This window comes from Misgurnus anguillicaudatus, unplaced genomic scaffold (assembly GCF_027580225.2).
Source record: "Misgurnus anguillicaudatus unplaced genomic scaffold, ASM2758022v2 HiC_scaffold_31, whole genome shotgun sequence".
Classification (NCBI taxonomy): Eukaryota; Metazoa; Chordata; class Actinopteri; order Cypriniformes; family Cobitidae; genus Misgurnus; species Misgurnus anguillicaudatus.
Window position 1 is genome coordinate 4,987,129 of NW_027395281.1, and position 27,688 is coordinate 5,014,816.

General features: G+C 38.0%; 2 protein-coding genes and 1 long non-coding RNA gene across 4 annotated transcripts in view; 1 reads left to right on the plus strand and 2 right to left on the minus strand.

Moving 5' to 3' along the window:
- The window catches only part of LOC129453204 (uncharacterized), a 49,246-nt gene that overhangs the window by 10,970 nt on the left and 10,588 nt on the right, over positions 1-27,688 (minus strand). Inside the window, exons 4-46 of the mRNA XM_073865298.1 lie at positions 18,697-18,840; positions 18,466-18,622; positions 18,211-18,238; positions 18,003-18,114; positions 17,824-17,916; positions 17,670-17,733; positions 17,482-17,580; positions 17,295-17,398; positions 16,469-16,607; positions 16,254-16,372; positions 16,010-16,159; positions 15,751-15,921; positions 15,371-15,677; positions 15,201-15,274; positions 15,029-15,116; positions 14,838-14,955; positions 14,623-14,746; positions 14,386-14,522; positions 14,039-14,294; positions 13,714-13,956; positions 13,455-13,631; positions 13,217-13,362; positions 13,055-13,145; positions 12,577-12,966; positions 12,374-12,500; positions 12,183-12,301; positions 11,895-12,091; positions 11,626-11,809; positions 11,366-11,531; positions 11,161-11,285; positions 10,762-11,070; positions 10,467-10,670; positions 10,251-10,376; positions 9,945-10,115; positions 9,528-9,632; positions 9,350-9,445; positions 9,115-9,246; positions 8,894-8,910; positions 8,645-8,660; positions 4,772-4,858; positions 4,551-4,640; positions 3,160-3,272; positions 2,917-3,035 (exon numbers count right to left, since the gene is read on the minus strand). Of these exons, the coding sequence (XP_073721399.1) occupies positions 2,917-3,035; positions 3,160-3,272; positions 4,551-4,640; positions 4,772-4,858; positions 8,645-8,660; positions 8,894-8,910; positions 9,115-9,246; positions 9,350-9,445; positions 9,528-9,632; positions 9,945-10,115; positions 10,251-10,376; positions 10,467-10,670; positions 10,762-11,070; positions 11,161-11,285; positions 11,366-11,531; positions 11,626-11,809; positions 11,895-12,091; positions 12,183-12,301; positions 12,374-12,500; positions 12,577-12,966; positions 13,055-13,145; positions 13,217-13,362; positions 13,455-13,631; positions 13,714-13,956; positions 14,039-14,294; positions 14,386-14,522; positions 14,623-14,746; positions 14,838-14,955; positions 15,029-15,116; positions 15,201-15,274; positions 15,371-15,677; positions 15,751-15,921; positions 16,010-16,159; positions 16,254-16,372; positions 16,469-16,607; positions 17,295-17,398; positions 17,482-17,580; positions 17,670-17,733; positions 17,824-17,916; positions 18,003-18,114; positions 18,211-18,238; positions 18,466-18,622; positions 18,697-18,840 (6,034 nt within the window). The remainder of the gene's footprint in view (positions 1-2,916; positions 3,036-3,159; positions 3,273-4,550; positions 4,641-4,771; positions 4,859-8,644; positions 8,661-8,893; positions 8,911-9,114; positions 9,247-9,349; positions 9,446-9,527; positions 9,633-9,944; positions 10,116-10,250; positions 10,377-10,466; positions 10,671-10,761; positions 11,071-11,160; positions 11,286-11,365; positions 11,532-11,625; positions 11,810-11,894; positions 12,092-12,182; positions 12,302-12,373; positions 12,501-12,576; positions 12,967-13,054; positions 13,146-13,216; positions 13,363-13,454; positions 13,632-13,713; positions 13,957-14,038; positions 14,295-14,385; positions 14,523-14,622; positions 14,747-14,837; positions 14,956-15,028; positions 15,117-15,200; positions 15,275-15,370; positions 15,678-15,750; positions 15,922-16,009; positions 16,160-16,253; positions 16,373-16,468; positions 16,608-17,294; positions 17,399-17,481; positions 17,581-17,669; positions 17,734-17,823; positions 17,917-18,002; positions 18,115-18,210; positions 18,239-18,465; positions 18,623-18,696; positions 18,841-27,688) is intronic.
- On the minus strand, positions 2,518-5,289 carry LOC129453032 (myosin heavy chain, skeletal muscle-like). 2 transcript variants are annotated; one of them, XM_073865394.1, is made up of 8 exons: positions 4,772-5,289; positions 4,374-4,682; positions 4,080-4,283; positions 3,864-3,989; positions 3,592-3,733; positions 3,177-3,272; positions 2,939-3,070; positions 2,518-2,762 (listed from the first exon to the last, which is right to left on the minus strand). In XM_073865394.1, the coding sequence occupies exons 2-5, from the start codon at positions 4,536-4,538 to the stop codon at positions 3,626-3,628; spliced, it is 603 nt and encodes a 200-aa protein (XP_073721495.1). In that variant the 5' UTR covers positions 4,539-4,682; positions 4,772-5,289; the 3' UTR covers positions 2,518-2,762; positions 2,939-3,070; positions 3,177-3,272; positions 3,592-3,625. The 2 variants fall into 2 exon arrangements, with proteins under 2 accessions (XP_073721495.1, XP_073721494.1); XM_073865393.1 differs by having other exon boundaries at positions 3,177-3,354.
- LOC129453304 (uncharacterized) lies at positions 21,247-27,597 on the plus strand. Its single transcript, XR_012368515.1, has 4 exons — positions 21,247-21,652; positions 21,787-21,968; positions 22,078-22,144; positions 27,453-27,597. It is a non-coding gene; the product is annotated as an uncharacterized lncRNA (long non-coding RNA).

Genomic DNA, 27,688 nt, shown 5'->3' on the forward strand with positions numbered 1-27,688 from the left:
TTCTTCTTTCCACAATCTAACATGAACTTTTACATACTAAACTAGATACTAAACTAAAACACAAGGGCACACTAACAGCTGATTCAACAAAAAAAAAACTATTAATAGTGTTCTCTGTTTTATATTAATCTTTGTTTTCCTTGCAGCACTTTCGTCTGTGATGTCAGGTTCATTATCGGTCACATAGTTTCATGAGGATAAATCTTGACTGGGGATCTGCCAGGAGATGCACTGATACAGCATTTGGTGTTGGGTCGTGCAGCGGTGACCCAGATCTCTAGGGTCTTTGGAGCATGTTTATCACATGCCAAAAATTAAATGGCGTCTTTTATGAACTTTGATCTTTCTACTCATGGAGCCCAAATCCACAAATAGAAACTGTAGTCTCTGCCAGTGATGCCAAACACAGGCCATGAGCCATCTAGGGCCGGTTGCGCCAGCTGGACGTAAAATAGTTGGCTGTAAGCCCTTTGTCAGGCTTTGCAACTTAAGGCTTTGTTGCACAATCTAAAACTGATCAGGGGCAGCTATGCTCAGCATAAATTATTCACGTCCCTGCGTATGCATTTAACAGCAGTGATGGTTGAGACTCCATTCACATTACTATGGTTACAAACTTGCATTTAGTTTTTTTATTGATCACTTGACAGTAATATAGAAAATACAGAATTAAAACAAAAGTAGAAAAATTAAAAGAAAAAAATGCTTTGTTACCTAGGGGAGAAGTAATATTAATATTTGTAATATTATACAAAAATTGTTGAATGTCTGCAGAATCAGACAAGCAAATGGATTTTTGAGGGCAATATTAATTCAACATAGTGCATTATTTCTTTTTTCAACCAGAGAATTACTTGTGTATGTGGATTAACATTGTGTATATGGATTTAAGCAATTAAAATAATAAAGAAATCAAATATGTGTTAATTTATTTGTCCTTCTGATTTACAAATAGACCTAATTGTGCATGAAAAGCTTTCTTTTAGAAGAATTCCAAAGGTTACAATTTACATCTTTATCCATTTAAATTTTACAAGAAAATATTTAGCAGGGTATATTCTATGAATAAGTCCCTTAAATCCCTTAGGTATATGTCTCTCACAAGAGCAAAATTTAATGTCAGTTTTCACAGGAATGCCACATTAAGAATTTTCTGAGCAATCTTTGATAGCCAATAATTCAAACTTTGAGGAAAAGTGTAGTGTCATCCGCTAGTTGAGTTATAATTAATTCTCTCTCAATAATAGAAATATTTTTAATGGTACTGGCTTCAATGTGGCTTGTTTGACATTAACTGAGCTGTTTTTATGCTTGTAGAGAGTTTTAATTGTCGTAGAAAAGTAATCTCCAAAACCAAACGTTTTGAGTGATTCAAAAAAATAAACATGTTTTCAATAAAATCAAAAGCCTTATAGAAATCTACAAATACAATTAAACCATTTTCTACGACAAATTCAGGTTAATCCAAAATATCTAATACTAACATAATGTTATTTGCTATGTGCCTTCAGTAATTGTGTCTAATTACAATTTTTAGTCTTGTAGCTAAAATGAGAGCAAATATTTTATAGTCGTTGTTTAGTAAACTCATTGGGCGCCAATTGTCAAGTAGGAGAATATCTTTTGGGGGTGTTCATTTAAGGTTAGGTTGAGTAGGAGGCATTGTTTTAATTTTTTTCTTAAAGACCCCAAACAAAAAAGGCCTAGTTCTTTACTCAATGCCATCAATGCCTGGCGATTTATTATTTTTGATGTGCTTAATTGCATATATGACTACTTCAATGGCAAAGGGTGCTTCACAAAATGTTTTATCATTTAATTGATAGTTTTAACTTCTGAATCATTCATGAAACCATCAGATTTAGCTTGAAAGTAATTACAAGTGTATAGCTTCTTACAAAATTCACTGCAATGGTTAGAATAAATTTATGATCATTTATCATCACCCCATTAAAATATGTGTGTTGTCATGAATTTACTGATGTGAAAAACAATGTTTAAATTTTGGATTGAATTTAGAAGCTCTGCAGATGTTTGTTATCGAAGTGAAAGGGATTTTTTACATTCTTCCATACCACTTCATTTTTTACAGATGGCACAGCTTTATCAAGAAAGTCTAACATTTGTGTCTTTCACTTCTGAGAAATGTTTATAATAAAACTAGTGAAATAAAGACACTCATATTTTTCACTTCAACCTGATGTTTTTGGTTTGTTTTTTTACTTCACAATTGTTTTAAGAAATGCAATAACACAATCATGAGAACACAACAACTTCATCAGCTCCCAAGTACATCAGTGATCTTTTACATCTTTACTCTCCGACTAGAGCACTAAGGTCCTCTGACCAACTGTTACTGACGGTTCCTCGCTGCCGGTATAAATCCAAGGGCGACCACGCTTTTTCGGTGAGGGGTCCAAAATTGTGGAATAGTCTTCCTCTCTATGTGAGGTCATCTTCATCTTTAGCCATTTTTAAGTCGTCCTTGAAGACATATCTGTTCTCTGTAGCCTTTGAATAGATAACAAATTATGTGTTGAGGTTGATAAATTATGTGTTGTTGTTTTTTTTAACTCTTTTTAATATTTTTATTCATTTGTAAAGCACTTTGGCTCAACCTTTGTTGTTTTTAAATGTGCTATAAAAATAAAGGTTGACTTGACTTGACTTGACAACTTTTTATTAGTTACAAGTAGTTCATATTTTATGATTACTTTCTGTTGTGATTCAGGCTTCAGGTTATACTCGGCTGATTCTTTTCCCTAAAAAAAAGGAAAAATGCATATTTTACTAAATTAATGAATGTCATTTATGTCCAGTTAAAATTCAATTGTGTTGTCTCAGATTTTACAACCTCACTGTTTGGATGTATGTATGTGTTTATTCTGCATTTATTTCAGGTAGCAGTTTGGTTACAGTAAAAGCAGGTGGCGCCCACCTTCCCAATCTCACGGCTTTTGACTCTCAGCTTGTTGACCTGAGACTCTGCAATATCAGCTCGTTCCTGTGACTCCTCCATCTCATTCTGCACCTTCCTGTATCAGGACAGGTGAGTGTTGGCCTGCTCCTCCTGTAAAGTGAGATTTATGCTGTTAGTCACTCAGGATCATGAAATGACTTGATTCATGAACTTTTAGGATATTGTCACAATGTTCTAACACAAAACTATCACTCACAGCTTTTTCAGCTTGACGCTTATAGGACTTGACTTTCAGCTGCAGCTTGTCCACCAGATCCTGCAGTCTCATCACATTCTTCTTATCTTCTTCAGTCTGCACAGATGGTAAGTACCTGGTAGGTGAGTTCCTTCACTCTCCTCTCGTATTTGCAGTAAGTTTTGGTCCACTTTTATGACTACATAAGCAATAACATCATGCATAACATCACTAGAACTTCTCACTCGTTTTGTCACTTCACTTGTCTGTAGTCACTGTGTGTAACTCTCTTTTTGATTCTTTTGGTTTTCTGGTTTGCTTTGTTAGTGGGGCTATCCATATTTTGTTAGTAATGTCCACTGGTCAGTGTTATTGCATGTCAGCAAATAGTTGTTTGATTTAACCCATATTATCTCATATGAACATTGAAACCTACCCTGGCCTCCAGTTTCTGGAGCTTTTTTCCCCTTTCATGGCCAGACTCTCAGCCTCATCCTCTCATCCATGTTCTTCTTCATCCTCTCCAGATGAGCACTGGTGTCCTGCTCCTTCTTCGGCTCCTCAGCCATCATGGGAGCCTAGAATGAGACCCAAATATCATTATCCAAATGACACTTGAAAGCTGCATTTGGGAATGATATGCTTGCACATGCCCTTGCACATGCCCAAATATTTCTACATTGAAAGTAGACTGTAGCAAACACTCACATCAGTGATGGCCTTCTTGGCTTTCTCCTCTGCATTTCTGGCCTTCTGAACCGCATCATCCACTTCACCTTGAACCTGGACTAGATCAGTCTCAAGCTTCTTCTTGGTGTTAATAAGACTTGTATTCTGTGAGACATCAACAGCTTCAGTCAGAAACCTCACTGTTACCTTCAAACAGTTGTTCTCAAGTTTAGTGTCATTGTACAATTATTGTACCTGAGAGTGCAGCAGTCCCACATGCTCACTGGCCTCCACAAGCTCCTTCTCGGCCACTTTGCGGCCTCTCTCAGCTTGCTCCAGTGCAACTCTCAGCTCCTCAATCTCTGCTTGCATCCGGTTATTCCTGCGCTCCACCATGGCAGCCTGCTCCTTCATATCTTTGTGTCCTCTGACGGCTTCATCAAGGTGCAATTGGGCATCCTGTGGCAGGTTTAGGGTGTCAATATTCATGGTTTGATTCAAATTCAGACAACTACATTTTGTGAAGACATTTTACAAAGGAAAGGTTACCTTGAGTTGGCCTTGGACGTTCCTGAGCTGTTTCTGGGCCTCAGCAGCCTGGCGGTTTGCATGGCTTAGCTGGATCTCCATCTCATTGAGATCTCCCTCCATCTTCTTCTTGACTCTCAGGGCATCATTTCTGCTCCTGACCTCAGAGTCCAAAGTACTTTGCATGGAATCAATCACTCTTTGGCTTTTCCTCTTGATCTGCTCAATCTCCTCATCTTTCTCAGCAATCTTTCTGTCAATCTCGCTCTTGATCTGGGTCAGCTCCAGCTGGATACAAAGAATCTTGGTTTATTCATGTTCCAGAGTGCCCTGATAAACAGTATTGAGGTTTATTAACATAGTAGAAGAGTGAGATGGGTGAGTAATAGATTCTTGCATGGTTTTACTGTAGGTTTTACCTCAGCTTCTTCCAGTGCAGTCTGGATCTCTGATTTCTTAGCCTCCACTTTCTCTAACTCATGAATGCTCTTTCCAGTCTCTCCAAGCTGCTCAGTGAGGTCAGAAATCCAGTTATAAAAGTTATAGTTTCAATGACTTCCCACTAACACAGGACGTCGGATAGACGTGCAGATCATGTCTATATTGGGTCTGTCTATTCGACGTCCAAACTAGGTCCACTTTTTTGACGTCCAACCATGACCCTACTTGGACGTCATATTTACGGGCAACATTTGACGTTTGAACTGGGTAATTTTTTGGTCGTCATTAGGACGTCATATTTACGGCAACATTTGACTTTGAACTGGGTAATTTTTGGACGTCATTTGGACCTCTATCACAGACCTATGTCCATATATTACATTGTAAAGGACCACTTTGGAGTTTGATGTATGCTGTGATTTAATGAAATAAGTATGGGTTTGTTAATGGTAAAATGTAAATGTTTGTAAGTTATTCAAAATGAATTCTATATTTGTATGTGCTTTAATGTTTTTTCTATGTGATTGATTGGAAATTCTTTGCACCTGTAATGTTGAAATTTGTCCTTTTAGTGGCACCGTGGTTTTGCACAAGGGAAGATGAGCTTTTAAGGGGCAGTTGTTTTTAAACATGGAGGACTTTTATTCTGACTTTTCATTCATGAACTTGATGGACTTGACGCCCGTTTCATGACGGAAGAAATTACTATAATGTTTGCATTCCTTGGCGAGCGCAGCGAGGTACGATATGTGGTTATTTATAAGATAATTTAGAAAATTGTTTGTACATGTATGGTATATTTTGCTGTGTAATTAATGTTTGTTACTTTAAATGTTTGTTTATATGATAACTTGTAGCTGTGAAAACATACGTGTGAAATGTTTGTTGTATGTTTTAACAGTTTTCATGGTGCTAAGTTAACAATGGATTGAAACGATGAACGTCATGCTGGTTTGGCGAACTAAATAAAGGACAACTTATGCATCAGTCGAGACTCTGTCTTTTTGAAACCAAGGGCTGCTACATACATGATTAGGCCTTTAAAAATGTGTTTATTTACAAATATCAGCATTATTGTACCAACATGATTAATACTTATGAATAGTCTATATTATTTATACAGTACTGTTTTTTCTGCTTTCTTAAATTATATACAAATTCATCTAAATTTACAATTAAAAATCTGTAATTAAATGTGTAGTTTGTTATATTTAAAGTATATGACCATACTAACAATTTAACATGAAAATATTCTCACCTATTCTCATAATGTTGAGTGGTTGAGTGTGGCCGAGTGGTTTAGCGAGACTTGCGTGTAACCCAGAGATCGATAGTCCGAATCCTATAGCCGGCAGGAAATCACTGAAGTGTTTCGGTGTTGCAATGGATGGGTGAAGTGCAGAGACAACTTTTCACTTTTTTCATGTCTATTTTCCTTACACGGAGGTCCTATGGACGTCAACATTTAGACGTGCAGGAGACGTCGAAAAAAAGACGTCACCTGGCATTACAAAACAACCCCTTTTATGGACCGGATTCGGACGTCGAAAAATTACATGAAAAAGATGTCATTCCGACATCACTTTGCGCAGTGGGTGGTTTTCGTCTCTGCAGGCAATCTGGATGCGGTTATTGTGAAAGATCCATATAAGGCAGATCACACTCATGAGGAGGAGGAAGAAAATTATGTATCAGAGCAGCAACAACTAATAACACTATGTGAACACAATACTGTGAGTCTGCCCTGTCATCCGTTTTTGATTGATTGATTTTATTGTTTCTCAAATACAGCAGGACTAGGCCTTAGTTAAGTTAGGATATTTTAGTCATTTTTAAAAACATAATTTATAAATAAATGTACTGGTGTGCATTTTCAGACACAACATTTGCACTGATATATTTTAAGATATGTCAACATTTAAACATCTAACATAACATCTAACATTTACATCTGTCTGGCAAACCGGCCCTTAATGTTTCTTCATGAGCTATCAGTATTTTAATGCAAAGAAGAATATTTATATCATCGTTTTCTGTAAGGCCGTAGCCAATATGTTACATTGAAAGGGCAAAACGGTGCAAGAAGCAGAGTGATTTGTACAATGGTCTCATTTCCATAACAGAATTGTTACACAATTATAAAGTGTAACAATAAATAAGGAAAATTCACTCAGTGTTGGAACACACCTCCCTCCTAATGGATGTAAACCTATCAACCACTGTATGAAGAATTGTTGCAGCACTTGGGTCCATATGACCCAATCACCAAAAACAATGGATGCAATTAGAACAAAACAAGAGCAGCAGTACACAAGTGCAATGAAACTAGTCTCATTAAGGCTAACACAGTATACACAGCTGTTTTTCAGAAGAGATAGAAAAAATATATCAGTGAGACAGGTGTTGGCGGAAGAGATGAGTTTTAGTAGTCGATTCTTAAAGATTGGAGATTTTTCAAGTTTATCTTAATCAATCTGAATCATGAAGTTTAAAGTAAATTAAACTTTTTAAATTAAATTACTGATAGCTTTAAATAACCTGTACAGTTAATGGTGGATAATGCGGGCAATCGTCCTTTTTTGGCATTCCCGATTTAACAGAAAAAAACATTGGGAAAATGTAATTTATATTTGGTTAAGGCTGTCTAGTGGTAGAGTTTTTGTTTAGGGGAAGTGTTTGGGTTACTTCACTTAGATGTGTCTGAAAAGACACTGTAAGACCAATGTTAAAAGCAGCTGTTAATATACATGCATATAAAAATGTGTATAAATTGTATTTGGAATGAATAGACAGTAGATGCCATAAGAGGCAGAAGGTATGTGTTTGGTTAATCCACTCCATTAGGAGAGGAAAGATACAGGAGACCAAGTGTCATCACGAAACCTATCTTTCAAACTCTTCCATTCCAAATTTAGCAAATCAGGCAGTCAGGAATTATATTCGAACCATTGATAATTAGAAATAATCTGAAATAAGAGTGTGTTGGTTAATCAGAAATAAATCTTTAAGAAAATAAATGTTTGATCCTAAGTTTGCATATGTAACAGTTGTGTAAAGTAAGTACATAAAGATTCTTTGAAGGATTCTTTGCAGTATTACAAAGCAGAAGTTAAGCTGTGTGGTTTAAAAATATTGCTGCCTCATCGAATTGTTGTTATTTCTTGTAGATTTCAAATGTGATAACATTGTACACTGTTTTGCGCTGTTGCTTTATCTGTATTATGTTTGTCAGCCTTAACAGCTCTCACATCAAAGAAGATCTTAGTATTTGTTTGATTATGGACTATGATTGGAATATTAAACAACCACTCGACTGATTGCAAACAAAGCCAGAAAATATAATTTTTTATGTGCACAACTCTTTGGGAATACTAACATTTAGGCTTCTGTTGTCTCTATCCTTATGTTAAACTATTAAATGTTATTTTTCCTCCATTATTGTTACCATTATCATGTCAGTATTGATTTTCATTTATTCTTGTATTCTTTGTCGGTCTCTCCGTTTCTCTTTTTATCTCCTAACATGTTTTACATTGTGGCTTTAATGTGATAGCTGGCTGAGGCACATACTCCAGTATCCCTGTTTGTGAACACTGCAGTAGTGTCTATGAATTAAGGAAATGTAAAACATAACTAGGTCATGTATCAGAGTCCTAGAAGGGGCCACACTTAAACCTACAATCCAATTGAAATATTCCTTCCAGTCTGAAACAACACCATCTCCCTGGATCTGTTTTTGTCTCTTTCCTTTTTGTAACCTATTTTTACCTACATGGCTATTACTCATTTTCTCCCTTTTTACCCACATGAAATGTCTTTATTTATTAACTTTTCTGTCTAAAAAGATGTACTATCTTCAAGATGGCACTGCACAAACAATAACTATTTAATGTCATTTGAATTTGATATTCTATCAAACACATTGTTTTTTTTTTTTTATGTTTTGTTTTCTATTGTCTTTTGTAATGTATTATTTCACTGGTTTCAATAAAAAACTTTAATAACTCAATCATAAGTACACAACATTTTTTTATTAGTTACAGGTAGTTCATATTTTATGACTACTTTCCTTTCTGTTGTGATCCAGGATTTGGTTTTACTCTGCTGATTCTTTTCCCTAAAAAAAAAAAACGCATACAATTTACTCACGGATTCCATAAAAATGAGCTACAACTTATTACTCTATTGGTACTATTGTGCATTTTGAATATTGAATGTGATTTGTTTAAACTTTAAAACCCTACTGTATGCATGCATGTATGTGTTTATTCTGTTTATTACAGCTGGCAATTTGTTTACGGTAACAACATGTGGAGCTCACCTTTCCAATCTCACGGCTCTTGATTCTCAGTTTATTGACTTGAGACTCAGAAATATCAGCACGTTCCTGAGCCTCCTCCAGCTCATGTTGCACCTTCCTGTGCCTGACCAGGTGAGTGTTGGCCTGCTCCTCCTGTAAAATGAGATTTATGTTGTTAGTTAATTTGAATCTTCTCATTTGATTCATTAACTTTTAAGATGATGTCACAATGTTCAGATACAAAACCACCACTTACAGCTTCCTCAGCTTGACGCTTGTAGGACTTGACTTTCATCTGCAGCTTGTCCACCAGATCCTGCAGTCTCATTACATTCTTCTTATCTTCTTCAGTCTGTAGTGTTAAAAGAGGTTAAGTCACTATCCAGCATTGTAGATTGACTCATCTGTTGTAACTGCTGTTTAGAAATAAGTACCTGGTAGGTGAGTTCCTTTACTCTCCTCTCGTATTTGCGCATTCCTTTAACAGCTTCAGCACTACGTCTCTGCTCAGACTCGACCTCAGACTCCAGCTCACGCACCTTCAGTAAAGAAGTATGATACAGTAAGTTTTGTTCCTTTTAATTGACTACATAAGCAACATAAGTGCTGATTTATTGTTTAACATTAATAGAACTTCTCACTCTTTTTGTCACTTCACATCTTTAGTCACTGTGTATAGCTCTTTTTGGTTCGTTTTGTTGGTGGTGCAACCCATATTTTGTTAGTAATGTCTATTTTTAAATGTTCTAGCATGGCTGTAAATAGTTGTTTGTTTTAACCCATATGATCTCGGCCATGGTCAGGACTTCTGAAAATAAATTCTTCCCATACATCTGAACATTCAAACCTACCCTGGCCTCCAGTTTCTGGAGCTGTTTCTTTCCTCCTTTCATGGCCAGACTCTCAGCCTCATCCAGACGGTGCTGCAGGTCTTTGACCGTAATCTCCATGTTCTTCTTCATCCTCTCCAGGTGAGAACTGGTGTCCTGCTCCTTCTTCAGCTCCTCAGCCATCATGGCAGCCTGGAATGAGACCCAAATATCATTAAATAAGCTTTAGGACGAAGACACATGAAAGCTTTATTATGGGAATTATTTGGTTGAACATGCTCTACAGAAGAATTTCTGCATTAAAAGTAGACTGTAGCAAACACTCACATCAGTGATGGCCTTCTTGGCTTTCTCCTCTGCATTTCTGGCCTCCTGGACCGAATCATCCACCTCACCTTGAACCTGGATCAGATCAGTCTCAAGCTTCTTCTTGGTGTTAATAAGACTTGTATTCTGTGAGACATCAACCGCTTCAGTCAGAAACCTCACTGTTAGCTTCAAACAGCTGTTCTCAAGTTTAGTGTTATTGTACAATTATTGTACCTGAGAGTGCAGCAATCCCACACGCTCACTGGCGTCCACAAGCTCCTGCTCGGCCACTTTGCGGCCTCTCTCAGCTTGCTCCAGTGCAACTCTTAGCTCCTCAATCTCAGCTTGCATCAAGTTATTTCTGCGCTCCACCATGGCAGCTTGTTCCTTCATGTCTTCCTGTCCTCTGATGGCTTCATCAAGGTGCAGTTGAGCATCCTGTGGCAGGTTTAGGGTGTCAATATTCATGTTTTGATTATAATTCAGACGAAAAACATATGATGAAGACATTTTACAGAAGGGAGTTTACCTTGAGTTGACCTTGGACGTTCCTGAGCTGTTTCTGGGCCTCAGCAGCCTGGCGGTTTGCATGGCTCAGTTGAATTTCCATCTCATTGAGATCTCCCTCCATCTTCTTCTTGACTCTCAGGGCATCGTTTCTGCTCCTGACCTCAGAGTCCAAAGTGCTTTGCATGGAATCAATCACTCGTTGGCTGTTCCTCTTGATCTGCTCAATTTCCTCATCTTTCTCAGCAAGCTTTCTGTCAATCTCGCTCTTGATCTGGGTCAGCTCAAGCTGTATACGCACAATCTTGGTTTCTTCATGTTCCAGAGTGCCCTGATAAACAGTAGTGTGGTTTTAATAACATACTAGAAGAGTGAGACAGGGTGAGTAATAGATTCTTGCATGGTTTTAATGTTAATTTACCTCAGCTTCCTCCAGTGCAGTCTGGATCTCTGATTTCTCAATCTCCACTGTCTTCTTGGCTTTCTCTAACTCATGAATGCTCTTTCCGGTCTCTCCAAGTTGCTCAGTGAGTTCAGATATCTCCTCTGAAGGTACAAAATAGAGTTTTAAAAGTTATAGTTTCAATGCTTCTTTTTCATGGTGTGTAAATGAAAGTGCCATTTACGTTGCAAATTCTTGTTCTCCCTCTTCAGAGTCTCCAGGTGATCAAGAGCTTCTTCATAAGAGTTCTTCATCTTGAAGAGCTCAGTGCTGAGGGAACGAGCTTCTTTCTGAGCACCTTCTAACTCAGCCTGACCTTCCTCATACTTCTGTTTCCAATCTGCCAGGACCTGACAATGATAGAAATGTATTGATATTTTAATTCATCATTAAAATTCATGAATCCCATGAAGTTTAGATTTTTAAATGCCATGTTTTCCTTACCTTGTCAAAGTTTCTTTGCTTCTTGTCCAAGTTAGCAGCCAATGAGTTTGCTCTCTCCACATCAATCATGAGGTCCTCGACTTCACCCAACAATCTCTGCTTGGTCTTTTCCAGAGAAGCACACTTAGAGTTCACAGCCTCAACAGATTCTTCAGCATCCTGGAGACGCTGGGCTAGCTTTTTCCTGTGGAAAATTGAATGATATCATGTCTTGGTCTATTAGATATGAACTGCTTAATAATTTACTTAAATGTTGTGCATTTTTATACTTGGCATCCTCAAGCTCCTCAGTGCGCTGGATTGCATCAGTCTCATATTTGGCTCTCCACTGAGCCACCTCACTGTTGGCCTTAGACATTCCACGCTGAAGTTCACCTTTTGCCTCTTGCTCTTCTTCATACTGCTCTCTGAGCAGATCACAGTCATGGCGGGCAGACTGGACAGCATGAGCCAGAGCGTTCTTGGCCTAAATTCGGACAGATTTAATTTGAAATAGATGTCTGGGTCTTGTTGGTTTTCCTTGAAAAGGAAACGCATTTCACTGTGTTGTGATTTACCTTAAGTTCCTCCTCAACATGTCTCTTGAGTTCTTCAATCTGTTGAGTGAAAGCCTGTCTTCCTCTGGTCAGCTGAGAAACAAGAGCTTCTTTCTCCTCCAGCTGCCGAGCCAGTTCACCTGTTCATCCCCTTCATGTTAATAATTCTATTTAACAGTTTGATTTTGAACAAAATTTTGTTGTGCACTAACCATTCTCAGTGGCAAGTCTTGCTCTTTGGGCACTCGTATCATTGAGCTGGCGAACATTTTCATCATTCTTGCACTTGATTTCACTCAGTTGGTCTTCAAGAGTGCGGCACATCTTCTCTAAGTTAGCCTAAGACAATAAAAAGTTTTTCCCATGTTTTTTTTCTATGTATATTCTCAATTAATGATTATCTAGTTGTGATTACCTTTGATTTGGCCACGGCCTCCATGTTGCTTGATAAGTCATCAATCTCCATCTTGTACTCACTCTTCTCCTTCTCCAGCTTTTGCTTAACACGTTGAAGGTTGTCAATCTGTTCTCCGAGCTCGGCCACGCTGTCTGCCTGCTTCTTTCGGAGAGCTGCTGCTGTAGCCTCATGCTGCAAGGTGGACTCTTCCAGATCACGACGCAATTTCATGAATTCTGCTTCACGCTTCTTGTTCATCTCAATCTGGGCAGAAGTGGCACCACCAGCTTCCTCAAGCCTCTCGCTAATCTCTTCAAGTTCCCTGGAGAGATCAGCTCTCTGCTTCTCCACCTTAGCACGAGCAGCTCGCTCAGCCTCAATTTCCTCTTCCAGCTCCTCAATACGGGCCTGATTTTAAAATATCCACTTAGTTTGTAATACTGGTAGTATGAATTCCCCAGTTATGTACTTAAGTTTAACACATGAAAGACATTACCTGAAGTTCTTTGATCTTCTTCTGAAGCTGTGCTCCCAAAGACTGTTCATCTTCAATCCTGCTTATGAGTTGACTCATCTCAAAGTCCTTCCTGTTTTAAGAGAATGGAGGTTTTGTAAAATGTGTTTTTGTTTACATTTGCAAATTTTGTCTTCTACTTACTTTTTGATCTTTTCATCTGATTGTTGTTTGTCATTCTCCAGGTCCATTAATGATTCCTGGGCCAGTTTCAGATCACCCTCAAGCTTTCTCTTGGCTCTCTCGAGATCCATACGGAGTTTCTTCTCTTGCTCCAGTGAACCCTCAAGCTGTTCACAAAAGCCTGTACATTAGAATCTCCTACATTCAGATCAATTTCTTTCATTTATTTATGGTCTAATTATCATGTTTAACATCTTACATCGTCCACTTGCTGCTCAAGTTTTGCCTTTGCTTTAGTCAGAGAGTTGACTTTGTCTTCCTCTGCCTGAAGGTCATCAAGGGTTTGCTGGTGTGCCTCTTGGAGGGCTTTCTTCTCTTTGGTCAGCTTGGCAATGCTCTCATCCTGAGAGGTCATCTCCTCAGTCAAGTTTTTCACCTAAATGCAAGCATTGTTTAGTGTTTTTCTTATCAAGTATAAATATATGAGCCGTGTTAAGAAGATGTGTTTAAAAGTGAACCTTATTTTCTGTTGCATGTTTCTCCTTTTCCACTTTGGCCAAGGTGAGCTCCAGGTCATCGATATCTTTCTTCAGTTCAGAGCATTCATCTTCCAGTTTCCTCTTCTTTGCAGTCAGTTCAGCATTGACCTCCTCCTCATCCTCCAGTCTCTCGGTTGTCTCTTTGAGTTTGGCCTCAAACTGGATCTTGCTTTTAATAAGACCTTCACATCTCTCCTCAGCATCATTGAGACTATCAGCTTCCTATTTATTGGGATAAGGACAAGGTTAATTTCTTGAACCTGTTGAAATCTATCAATGTGGGTATAAGCACTGCAGCACTCACAGATGCTACTTGCAGTTGAAGATCATTTTTCTCCTGCATGATTGACACCATTTTCTCCTCAAGCTCCTTCTTTTTTGCTAGTGCCTTGGATAGATCCTCCTTCATTTTCTCATAGTTCTCCTTCATGGATGCCATTTCTTTCTCTGTCTCTGCAGTCTTCAGAAGAGGTTTGATCTTGAAGTAAAGCTTCATCCATGGCCAGTGTTTCACATTCACGAATGAGCGGATGTTGTATTGGATGGTAAAAATGGATTCTCTGTGTAAAATTTCATCAGTTATAATCACCATTTGAAGCCATTTTATTTAATTTCATTTGTTTCTCATACAGTTTTGTAAGTGCATTGTACCTCCTTTCCATCATCTTGAGAAATATCTTCCTCATGACATATCCACGACAAAGAGCCTGAGTCATGGTTACCAGCGTTGCTAGTTTATCATCCCTCATCTCCTCAAGAGTACCCAGCAGACCAGCTTTAAAGAACACCTGCAATCCCACCACAGGATTTATTTTAACTGGTAGCAAACCTGTTGCCTCTGTCTACCAAAAATTTCTTCAAGATTTTAAATAAACTTCTATCACATACTTTGGTGTGTCCAAACTTATACTGAGTTTGGTCAACATCAATAGAGGCCAAGAGTTTCTCTGAAGCTTTCTTGTTGTCCATGAAATGTCCCTCAGGGATGACACTAGCATTCAATACTTTATATCTGAAATCAAGTGTTTTGAAACATTAATGATAGGTCTTGACTGTATTTGTAGTGAGATTAATGTTACAATGTGATTGCTTAAACAGAATACCTCTGCTTGAAATCACCATAGAGGACTCTGCTGGGGAAACCCTTTCTGCAGATTCTGATACCCTCCAGCACACCATTACATCTCAGCTGATGGATAACCAGGAAGTTCTCCATCAGACCTAAAACAGAGAAGACCATAAGTTTCCAAAGTAACTTAAACAACAATTGCACCTTTGACTCAAAAGTCTTTACCTGGAGTCTTGGACTCGTTGGGAATCAGGCAGCGCACAAAGTGAGGGTGAGTGCTCCTCAGGTTTGTCATCAGCTTGCCCAAGTTCTCCTGTAGAATCAATATTGTTGTGTTGACTTGGACAGTAATCTAACTTGAAATACATTATTTCACCTACTGTTGAGCAAAACGTACCCTAAACAGTGCAGACACAGTCTGGAATGAACCACCACCCTTCTTCTTGCCTGATTTCTTTCCAGCAGCTTCAGCTGTTTTGTGTGCAGGCGGTACAAGTTAATAAATATATAACATTATAATTAATCTTATAACTATTGTATTGTCATCACTTGTTCTGTCATTCTTACCTTCAGCACCTCCATGTACAGCATACAGGAGGGACAGCAGTTTGACTGATGACTTCTGATAGAGTTGCACAACAGAGTCGTTCAGTGGATCCTTGTTCTTGTCTAACCAGCCAGTAACGTTATAGTCAACAGTGCCGGCGTAGTGCACCAGAGAGAAGTGAGCCTCTGCCTTGCCTTTGGCAGGTTTGGGCTTCTGAAAAGCTGCACATTTGCCAAGATGCTGATCATACAGCTTGTTTTTGAAGCTTCCGTCTGTGGCTTTGGGGAACATGCACTCCTCTTCAAGGATGGAGAAGATGCCCATTGGCTGGTGGAGAAATACTCAAGCTTAAGCACAAGTACATAATATAAACATTGTTTTGTCAAGTCTTTATTTTTACCTTCTCAATAAGCTCAATGCAGGCAGCTAAGTCCATTCCAAAGTCAATGAACGCCCATTCAATGCCTTCTTTCTTGTACTCCTCTTGCTCCAGCACAAACATGTGATGATTGAAAAACTGTTGCAGTTTCTCGTTGGTGAAGTTGATGCAGAGCTGCTCCATGCTGTTGTACTGACATTTCAACACAAGCAAATTCTCACTCTTGTATCTTTACATTTATATTTTGATTATTAGTAATGTATTAGTAACTGATGCTCACATCAAAGATCTCAAATCCAGCGATGTCTAGCACACCAATGTAGAACTGTCTGGCCTGCTTTGTGTCCAACATCTCATTGATACGGACGACCATCCATGCAAACATTTTCTCATAAACTGATTTGCACAGAGCGTTGACTGTGTTACTTACCTGTAAAAAAAGTGTACAGAGGTCATGAATTTGATCTAAGATGATTTTAAATTTAGTCTTTTCAATAGACATTGATTGCGTTACTCATCATCACCTGTGGTACAGTTTGACCTTTGGTCACATACTCATTTCCGACCTTCACTCTGGGGTAACACATAGCTTTCAGCAGGTCTGCAGAGTTCAGGCCCATGAGGTAGGCGATTTTATCAGCCTCTATATATAAGCAGAGTTTTTTAAAATAATGGTCAATAAATGAATGTTTGTATGGTGATACGAGTATCTTCTTTGTTAAAATAGTTAATCTCTTACCCTCATTGCCATCAGGTTCAGCCTGCTCCTCTCTCTGCTTCTGCTTGAACTTCATGCTTCCATGATGCATCACAGCACCTGTCAGCTTGAAGATGCTCATTTTCTCCTCAGCAGTGAAGCCCAGAATGTCGATTGCAGTCTGTTTTTTTTTTTTGGAAACAAGTGAGGTGTTTTTATACTACATCATCTAATGCAGTACTTGACATAAATACTAACCGTATTTCTTTCTTTTCTCCCTTTTCATTTAAAGAATAAAAATATAGTCCACTAAACAAGGCCATAACTCTAACTCTACTTTGTTTAAATACAATCAACAATACAAGACCAAAACTCTTAAACAAGACTAATAAAACCCCAAATTGGGCTATTAGTTTCCAAACACAGAGGAAAGATTAAAAAGATAAGTATTGCATAATAAGGTCTCTGAGGAGGAGGGCATTGAGTAAGCAAGAAGTATGAAGCCCAGACAGGGAGATGGCTGATGAAGTTTCGTCCCCATCTCCCCTTACTCTTTTACTCAACCGACGCTCATGGGTATCAATCTGTGGTGTTACGCCGGCCAGTTTTTCCAGGCTTATCATGTCTTTCACAAGGAGAAACGTTTCTTCAATACCTAAACTAACTCTTTCTTTTCTCTCAACAGGTATTGTTTTGAAACAGTGAAAACTTGTATCTTGTCATAAGCACCTTTTGTATATAGCCTCCCTATGATACATCGCTTTTATTGTTTCCTAATCTTTGTAAGCCTAAATGTAAAATGTAAGTGCAGTAGCAGAATTTTTACTCATGCAAATGAATAACAATGTTGTTGTTGTCCACCACGTACATCTGTGGCAATGAATTCTTCCACATCATCAATACTCTTGACAGTGATTTCACCCTGGCTGATCATCGGATAGTCATAAGGATTTTTGGTGATGAGCAGTGCCTCTGTAAAGAATTTATGTGCATTATATTAACACTGCTCTTAAACATTGGCTTTTATGAATCACGCACTAATGTAGATTTCTCACCGAGCAGTTCTGGTTTGTGTCCAGTCATGAGCTGGTAGAAGATGTGGAAGCTCCTCTCAGCAGACAGCTGGAATGTTACTCTTGACTTTTCCAGCAGATCTTTACAGGAGAACATTGGCTTCAGATGACTAATATTCATGCTTATTTAACAATAAAACATGTTTTGGGTTTAAAACGGTGCTACTCACAAGTTTCAATATCAGCTGACGCCAGTTTCCCAGTTGTCCCAAAGTGAATCCTGATGAATTTACCCTGAAACATTATTTAGGACACCTTTGAATGTCTGCCATCTTGGAAAGGTATAACACAAATGATAATGCATTTCATCAGACTTCAACTTACAAAACGAGACGAGTTGTCGTTCCTTATAGTCTTGGCATTACCATAAGCCTCCAGCAGGGGGTTGGCTGCAATGATTTGATCCTCCAGCGATCCCTGTGGCGTAAACAAGCAATTTCATTATGTAGAACAGTTGTGTTACTAAACTTTATTTATTTTTACAGTATTGTGAGTTTGCTAACCTGCATTTTTCCCGCAACAGGTTCTGTCTTCTTTGGTCCAGCCACAGCGATTGTCGCAAAGTACTGGATGACACGTTTGGTGTTGACGGTCTTTCCTGCGCCGGATTCTCCGCTGTAGTGGAAAAACATAAATGTAAGACACTTTACATTAGAAATACAATAGTAGAAATGAATAGAAATTGTTGTCGTGTATTATAAATCAACTCACGTAATTAGGATAGACTGGTTCTCACGATCTGAGAAAACGTGTTAAAAGTTGTTTAGTAACAGAGCATGTTATTACATTACGATGAAATGTAACAAGTTACGACATGTTATATTTAGAATTAATGTGCACTTATAAACCATACCCAGACTGGGATGATGTAATAAGGAAGTGAAAAAACTGGTGAGATTTAGTTTCGTGTTCACTTGAAAAACATCTTTAGTTATTTATTTAAAAACTTTATAAAGAGTGTCTGACCGGTGAGCATGTTCTGGTAGGCGTTGTCAGAGATGGAGAAGATGTGGGGAGGGGCTTCAACTCTTTTCTTGCCCCTGTAACCGGACACAACAATTGAATCGTACACCGGCAGCCATTTGTATGGGTTGACGGTGGCGCAGAACAAACCAGAGTAGGTCTGAAAGAGAAACGTGTGTTCAACATCAACCTCATCATCATCACAGGTATTAAAAGTGATGTTGTAAGACTTACATAGATCATCCATGCTGCGTAACGCTCTTTGAGATTATACAGCACAGTGGCCTCATTGAGGTGGGTCATCATGGCCATGTCCTCAATTTTGTCATACTTGGGTGGATTCATGGGAAAGATTTGATCTTCTTTGACAGTTACAGTCTGATAATAAACAACAGCATCAGGATGAGTTAGACATGACTTGAGATATTAATAACAGTAAATAGTTTCTCAACATCACAGTTTATAGTTTTGAACATACCTTTCCACTATGAGTTTTGACGGTAGCTTTGCCACCCTCTCTACTAACAAGAGTACTCTTCAAGAACATCTCATCTGGATCAGATACATAGAAGGCTGATTTGGCATCAAATGGGGCGTTCTGGGCCTCGATCCTCTCTCTCTCTGGTTTGCGGAGGTAAATGGCCGCCGGGCCAAAACACTCCATCTCACCGTCTCCCATGATTCTGCTCTTTAAAAATCAGCAAAACTTACATTCAGCATTTCTTTGTGTTTCAGTTCCATTTAATTCATGACTGTTTCCATATTTTAAAGTTGATGTCCAGGTCAAGGACAAGTAGCCATGTTTATATTACATTACAGACATTTTTAGTGTATAAAAGCTCTAATGGTCAGGATTTGTAGTGTAGGGATGTTTACAGGAGCATTCAGTCAGTTGTGTTTAGATGTTTGATTTCTGAATCACATTAAATCAGTGACAGGGTTTCTACTCAGTCTGAAATCTACGAGCATGTTTATTCAATAAATCATACAAACAGAAATTTTTGTTTTACCTTTTTCAAAACCTCAGTTCAGAGAAATGATGTTCAGGGTCTTGTTTACTAAACATATAGAAGATAGCTTTCAAATATCTGTTATTTTTACACATTACAGTCACATCTATGTATAGTCACATCTTTTTAGTATAGTATTGTGCAGTACAGTATAGTATAGTGTAGCTCAGTTTAGTGTAGTGTGATATAGTATAGCACAGCAATAGTATATTATAGCATAATCCAGTCCAGTATTGTATATAGTACACTGCAGTATAGTACAGAATATAGTCAAGTACAGTGTAGTATGGCCTAATATACTAAATATACTATAATTTAATATACTGAAGTATAGTGTAAAATTAGTATAGCATAGCTTAGTGTAATGTAGTATATTATAGTATATACTGTGCAGTATACTATAGCTCAGTGTATGGTAGTAGATGATAGAATATTACTGTGCAGTAATAATATAATGTGCAGTATACTATAGCTCAGTATAGTGTAGTATATGATAGAATTTTAATGTGCAGTATACTATAGCTGAGTATAGTGTAGTATATGATAGAATATTACTGTGCAGTAATAATATAATGTGCAGTATACTATAGCTCAGTATAATGTAGTATATGATAAAATATTACTGTGCAGTAATAATATAATGTGCAGTATATCATAGCTCAGTATAATGTAGTATATGATAGAATATTACTGTGCAGTAATAATATAATGTGCAGTATATCATAGCTCAGTATAATGTAGTATATGATAGAATATTACTGTGCAGTAATAATATAATGTGCAGTATACTATAGCTCAGTATAATGTAGTATGGTACAGAATAGCACAGTTTAGTGTATTATAGCATAATTCAGTATAGTATAGTATGGTATGGTATATAATTGTATTGTATGAAATGGTACAATCAATCTAACCTATAGCAGATACAGTTATAGTAAATGATCTTACCGTGGATGGGTCTGTGTGAGGTCTTGTTGAAGTGGGGAAAACTTCTTTCTTTTATAGTGATGCTCCTGTGTACTCAGCAGAATCCATCGGCTCTATTTGGTCATGTTAATTCACTCTAAAGGGTTGCAACACTTTGCCATTTATAGATCGGTATTGGTTATGGGCATCATTTATTTCCATCTTCATAACTGTTTATTTGTAAGTCATAATAAATGGTGATATTTAATGACTTTTATAAATATTCACAAGCATTGTATGTGAATCATAGACAACTATTTGAATATTTAAATCAAATATTGTTTTGTATTATTAATTATGGTTCATTGATAAGTTTTTGTTTTGTTTTGATATTTTTTGCAGTTTTTTAAGATAAACAGGTATCTCTGAGTCAAAACAAACATTATGAATTAAATTATTTTGTTCATTCTTCTGGTCACAACCTAACATGAACTCTTACACAATAGACAAGACTAGTTTATACTAAACCAAACCATAAGGGCACACAAACAGCTTCAACACATCAAATAAATGAGTATTAATAGTACTCTATTTTATATTAAGATCTTTTTTTCTTTCCAACTCTTTCATCTGAATGTCTATGGTGTCAGATTCATAATGGGTCACATAGTTTCCTGATGATAAGTCGCTGGGATCTGCCAGGAGATGTTCTGATAGGGTTCAAGTAAATACTTAACATATCACCCTCATCACGTAATGTGTGTTCATCAAATGTGTTTGGTGCGCGTGCGTGTCTGTGTGTATGGGTGCGTTATTGTAAACAAATATTGCTGAACATTTCTGCAGAATATAGATGGTAGAAATCACCTGTTGGCTAATCATTAATTTCTAATGTTAAGTGTTTCTTTAAAACACAAATATAGTCCTATAACTATATTATATATACTCCTCTCTATAACCATTATCCCATCTTAGTAATGCTGTTTGGGATGGTGACCAAGTTCTGCAGCGGTCATGCCCCTCATTTCCCAATGAAGAAAATTCTGCAGCTGCTCTGGAAGACCATCCTGTTGAGAATAATGTTTATATGTCTGTATATGGCGAGAGTCTCAACCCTCCTTCTGGTGAGCTACTGTCTTGAAGAGTTTTGCTCCAACCCCAATTAAACACAGCTGAAGCAGCTAATCAAACTGTTCAGGGTTGCTTAATAATAACAGACAGGCGTGTTGGAGCTGAGTTGGAACTGCAGGATGGTAGCTAACCAGGAACACCTGGTATTTATTAATAAAATGATTTCTTTATGGATTTTGAGTTCATAGTACTTAAAATGGCATGGTTTCATCATAACAGTCTTAACAGCCACACATACCTGACCTATGGTAGTGTTTTCTGGTGTCTTTGTGTTTAGTTTACTCTTGGAGAATTCGAGCAGTTGTAGAGCAGTATGGTCAGTAAACTGCAGTACTGGGTTTGTCACCCCTGCCTGAGGACACCAACCATGTGGTGAGAAGTATGAGAGCGGCATCTCCACCGGCATCTGCCTCCGATGTCATCAAACAACAGCAGAGACGTGCCAGGAGAGAACACAAGGTTTTTAAAAAAAAATTTTTTTTTTGGATTAAAGAAAAATTAGAATTGTAAACTTTGGATAGAAGTGAACGTAACATGGCGGGTCTTTCTTGAACATAAATGATGACAGATTACAGGACTCTAGAAGGTGTGAAGCTGTGATCATCTTGCAGAAGTGCTTCTTCATCCATTGCCTGGTAAGCTTAACAAATATTGCAATTATTTTTAAATGTTTTTATTGTATATGATGACCTGTGGATATGGTGAGATGAGAAACATTTTTAAGTAATGGGTTACTTTTATGAAACACCCCCAGCACTCCCCCAAGAGCTGAAATGTTGCAGCTCTCAAAACGTTAGAAAATTATTTTATCTCCTGTTTGTATTTTAAGTATTAAATAAAGTATTTTAAGAGTACCAAACCTTTATTTTGCATATTTGTTAAATTATTCCTGTAAAAATACTTTTTGAGATGCTGATGTTGTAGGCTATCCATATTTTTTAGCAATTAAAACTCTGCTAATTTGCTTATTACTAGGGCTGTAACGATTAATCGTGCAAATGCGCATTTTCTCAATGAATGAATTTGAACTATATTACGTGAAATCCAGGCACATCCCAAAACCAGGGGATGCTCTTGTGCAGAAACTCATTTTGTGCCACGGAAGAAGTAGCATTACAAACGTTATTCCAGGAAATGTCTATAAGGATATTTATATCACTGTTGTTCAAATTGTTTCAGGTATTTTCATGATAATAAAGAATATTTTGAATGTTTTTGTTTAACAAGTGTTGATTTTTTAAATGCACGTTATAAACGACTCCGACTCATAATGAATTTAGATGGATAAGGACTTTGTACTGACCAAAACACTGAAGTACACACACAAGCTTTGCATGAAACACAGAATTGATTTAAAATCGTGTATGGGAAAATAATTCATTCAAATAAATCAATGTCCGTTACTTGTTGTATTTATGTTGTTAAGTGAAAACCAGATTGTTTGACCCCCTCCCTCACTTTCCTTCATGCAAGATCCTTTCTATTCCTGTTTCTATGAAAGTACGAAGATGTGTCGTACAGCTCCGGGTGTCCACATAGAGAGATGATGATTTTGTACTCCTTCGTTGTTTCGTATTTTTGCCTCCACTCGCTACATTATAATAACTAGAAAAAGTTTTCACTTTGCGCCAATCAAGCGTTACACACGTTAAATTCCCTAAACGCTTAATTTGCCCATCTTCATTGTGTCTCAGGATGTCTATAGCGTCTTTGCATTGACTCTACATGTAAATCACTCATGCTTAACATTTCATTTGCATCTGGTGTGAACGCACCATTAGAAACCCTTAGAAAAATTGGTAACACTTTACCATAACAGTACCTGAAAAATAATGTACTTATACCAAAATTAATAATTACTTTATTATGAACTAATGATAAGTTTATATATGTGTCTCCCTCGTCATCCTCCATGCACTACATAGCCAGCAGCCATATCACCCTGTATCCCAAAACAGCTTGCCAACTGAAGCTGAGCAGGGCTGAGAATGGTCAGTACTTGGATGGGAGACCACCTGGGAAAAACCAGGTTGCTGCTGGTAGATGTGTTAGTGAGCCCAGCAGGGGGTGCTCTCCCTGTGGTCTGTGTGGGTCCTAACACCCCAGTATAGTGACTTAGACACTATACTGTCAAAAAGCACTGTCCTTCCGATGAGAGGTTAAACTGAGTTCCTGACTCTCTCTGTGGTCATTAAAAATACCAGGATGTCTTTTGAAAAAGAGTAAGGATGTGCCCATTGGCCTACTAATCATCCCCTCATACTTATTGTTTATATCACTCTGTCTTCTCTTCAATAATAAGCTGGTGTGTGGTGGGTGTTCTGGTGCAATATGCCTGGTGGTGGTTGAGGAGAATCCCCCTTTCATATGTAAAGCGCTTTGAGTGCTGCAGAAAAGCGCTATATAAATGTAGCGAATTATTATTATTATTATTACTTGTAACAGATAATGGACCACACTGTGTTTCGTCTCCCCCATCTCACTGAAATGGACCTCCCTGTCTTACACCTTATGTGTCTGGAGCAGGGAGATATCGCTCCCTCAAGGAACACCTAGTAGACTTTTTAAAGCTGGTTCCTTACACTACCTTCCCAAACAGCTGCCTCTGCACTTTCCTGCTCGCTAAACTGAACACCACCACACAAGCACAGTTGTCCGGGGAGGCTCCCTGAGGGATCTTCCCCGCATTCGTGGAGTGGGTACTGGTATCCCGCGTATCTTCAGTCACCGTTGAGAATGACGCCAGCCCCATTCCCAAACCAGAGACCAGTCAGCCATCACCCGCCGCACGAAGCCTGAGCCTACCACAAACAGAGAGCCTGAATCTATCATGACTGAGCCCGACATTGTGCCAGAGCTTCTCTGAGTGTTCTCTGAGCTGGCTACACTGTGCATCACCATGGGAGTTCTGTTTAAAGTCTTTTAAAGGCTTTGAGGAAAGCCTCGCCCACACTTCCACCACTGAGGGTGAGCTGCTACTGAAATCAGGACATTTATCTGACTGTTTTGATGTTTTTTGCTGTATGCGGTCCCCGCTGGTCATGACCCGCTATCCTTCATCCTTGCTGGTCCCATCCAGCTGTTCTTTGTCCCCGCTGGTCTCACCTAGCTTCCCACTTCCTCCTCCTCCTCTATTATCATCAGCCAGTCCATCAGCCACCAAACACCATTGTTTATACCCCAGCTCCTCCGAGAACCTGACTCCACCTCAGCCCTCCGACCCATTAGCTACACCTTGGTTCAAGACTCCCTCACCTCCACCATGGCTCGTCTATGCACTAGCTCCACCAGGCTCCCTTGTCACTCTGTTATCATCAGATGGGATGTCTTTCAAACATATCCACTTTCTTTAAAAAATCCAGATAATTTACTCACCACAATGTCATCCAAAATGTTGATGTCTTTCTTTGTTCAGTCGAGAAGAAATGAAGTTTTTTTGAGGAAAACATTTCAGCATTTTTTCATTTTTATAGACTTTATTGGACCCCAACAGTTTACAGATTTAATTTAGTTTAAAATTGCAGTTTCACCACATCTTCAAAGGGCTCTAAATGATCCCAAACAAGGCCTAAGGGTCTTATCTAGCAAAACAATTGTCATTTTCGGCAAGGAAAAAAATGTACTTTTAAACCCCAACTTCTCATCTTGCATCTGTGTGACACGCTAGCGCGACCTCATGTCATGCATCATGACATCGTAAGTGTCGGGTTACAAGCCTGACACTCTAACTACTAGGCTACAACTGCCCCCCAATCTGTTTATTTCTATAAAAAATATGTTGGTGGGTCCATCCTGAGATTATACCTAAATAGAAGAGATATAGACCTTTTGTGGCCGTGCTCTTACATCAGAATAGGGTTACACTTTATTTTGATAGTCCAGTTTAGACATTCTACTAACTATAAATAACTTTGCAACTACATGTCAACTAACTTTCAATAATTTGCAACTATAGGTCAACTAACGTCATTAGAGTATTAGTAGACTGTAAGGGTTAGGGTTAGGGTTAGTGGAATAAGTTGACACGCACCTGCAGTGGGTAGTACTGCGTGCATTAACTTTTCAAACACTAAATAAACTCTCTACGATTATGTTTGGACCGTGAAACTCTTGCAACTACACTGATAGGCAGTGTGAGATTTTCCAAAAAAGCAAGGTTTTCCACCTTCCACAAAAAGTGTGAGATGAGGAGGTTACAGTGCAGCCTCTTTCCCTGGATCAACTTCGAGTGTTTGTGCGCAACACCTTATCAGGTCAGTTAACCCTTTCATGCGTAAATCCTATCTGTCCCCCTAGAGTGAGTTATTTTAATGGCTTTTTGGTTTTCATGGCAATGCATTAAGCTTGTCACCTGAATGTGCGCTTTCTTGTATACTGGCCAGAACGCATTGTTTCTTTTTCATTACAAACATTCTTATTTGCAGAGATGAACAAAACCACAATAAAATATTATAAACATTAACTTACAAATGGTTTCTGCTCTAGTCCAGGGGTTGCCAACTGACGGACTCCGGTGCGAATCCGGACCGCAAGATGCATCCATCCATGCGTCCATAAATGGCAAATGCTTTTTAACTTTATTATAAAATCCAATATATATCAGGCACGTAAATGTCAGCTCAGTAGCGCTTTTTAGGTCCTACATCGACACAGGTTTAGGGAGCAGTGCCGATGTGAAGCATATGGTGTGAACAGTGAGCAGATAGTGGCACACACAGATAAAACTTTCAATGGCATTCTGAAAAATAAGGAAAGTTGACACTGGAAAAACTTGCATTTTGAGATTAATGGGTGGAAAAATACACATTTATTCATCCTTCATCGAGTTGTATGAGGCCTGTGTGCCTAATTTGCACTAATTTGAGTCTGTTGTGGTTGTAAAAAACATTTAACACCATCACAAAACTAAACATAGACACTGTTCCCTGAAAATGGAGAGCATAACAAGCCCTTTACAGATGGGGAAATAGTAAAAAAGTGCATGGATGCTTGAACCTCCTTATTAAGTACCCTAGACGAAGACTTGAGAACTGTTTTGGTTTTAAAATGTTTGCTGCCTTTTAGTGATTGGAAGTATTTTAAAGTTCCATTTATGAAAACAATTTAATTTTGAAAATTACGTTGTCTGTATTTCGCATTAGTCACTTTTCTGAAATGACCAGATCAGAGGGATCGAGTTTGGACTGAAAGGCTTTGGCTTAATGTGTTAACATAATGTCATTGTATGAAATTACTTTGGGTAAAGGGAAGCTTATTTTTCATGATATATAATAATCTCTTATGTTTGTATTTGAGCTATCAGTTTTATTTAATGCAAAGAAGAAGAGTATTTATATTATTATTTTTATGTAAAACTCTGTTGTCATGAATTTATTAATATGAATAGGAATGTTTCGATTATAGATTTGTATGGGTAGATCTGCAGATGTTTGTTATTGATGTGAAAGGGATTTTTTTTCTCTTTCTGCAGTCTTCCATATCACTTCATTTTGTACAGATGGCACAGCTTTATCAAGAAAGTTTAACTTTGTATCACTGTGTCTTTCACTTCTGGGTAATGTTTATAAGAGAATTTATGAGATTTTTCATCTGTTTTTGGTTTGTTTTGACTTTACAATTGTTTTAAGAAGTACAGTAACTCAATTTGTAAAAACACAACAACTTTTTATTAGTTACAAGTATTTTCATATTTTATGAGTACTTTCTGTTGTGATTCAGGCTTCAGGTTTTACTCTGCTGAGTCTTTTCCCTAAAAAAAAACAAACACAAAATCATTTTACTAAATTATTCTATATACAGGGATCTTACACCATTAGTAAATTTATCCTATCATGCATTTTACTAAATTAATAAAAAATAATTTTCAATCTTGTATTTTCAACGTTTGGTCTTTATAACCCCACTGTATGCATGCATGTATGTGTTTTTCTGCATTTATTTCAGGTAGCAGTTTGGTACCAGTTTCAGCAGATGGCGCTCACCTTTCCAATCTCACGGCTCTTGGCTCTTAGCTTGTTGACCTGAGACTCTGCAATATCAGCGCGTTCCTGTGACTCCTCCATCTCATGCTGCACCTTCCTGTATCTGGACAGGTGAGTGTTGGCCTGCTCCTCCTGTAAATTGAGATTTTTTTAGTTAATATGTATCTTCTCATTTGATTTATGAACTTTTAAGATGAC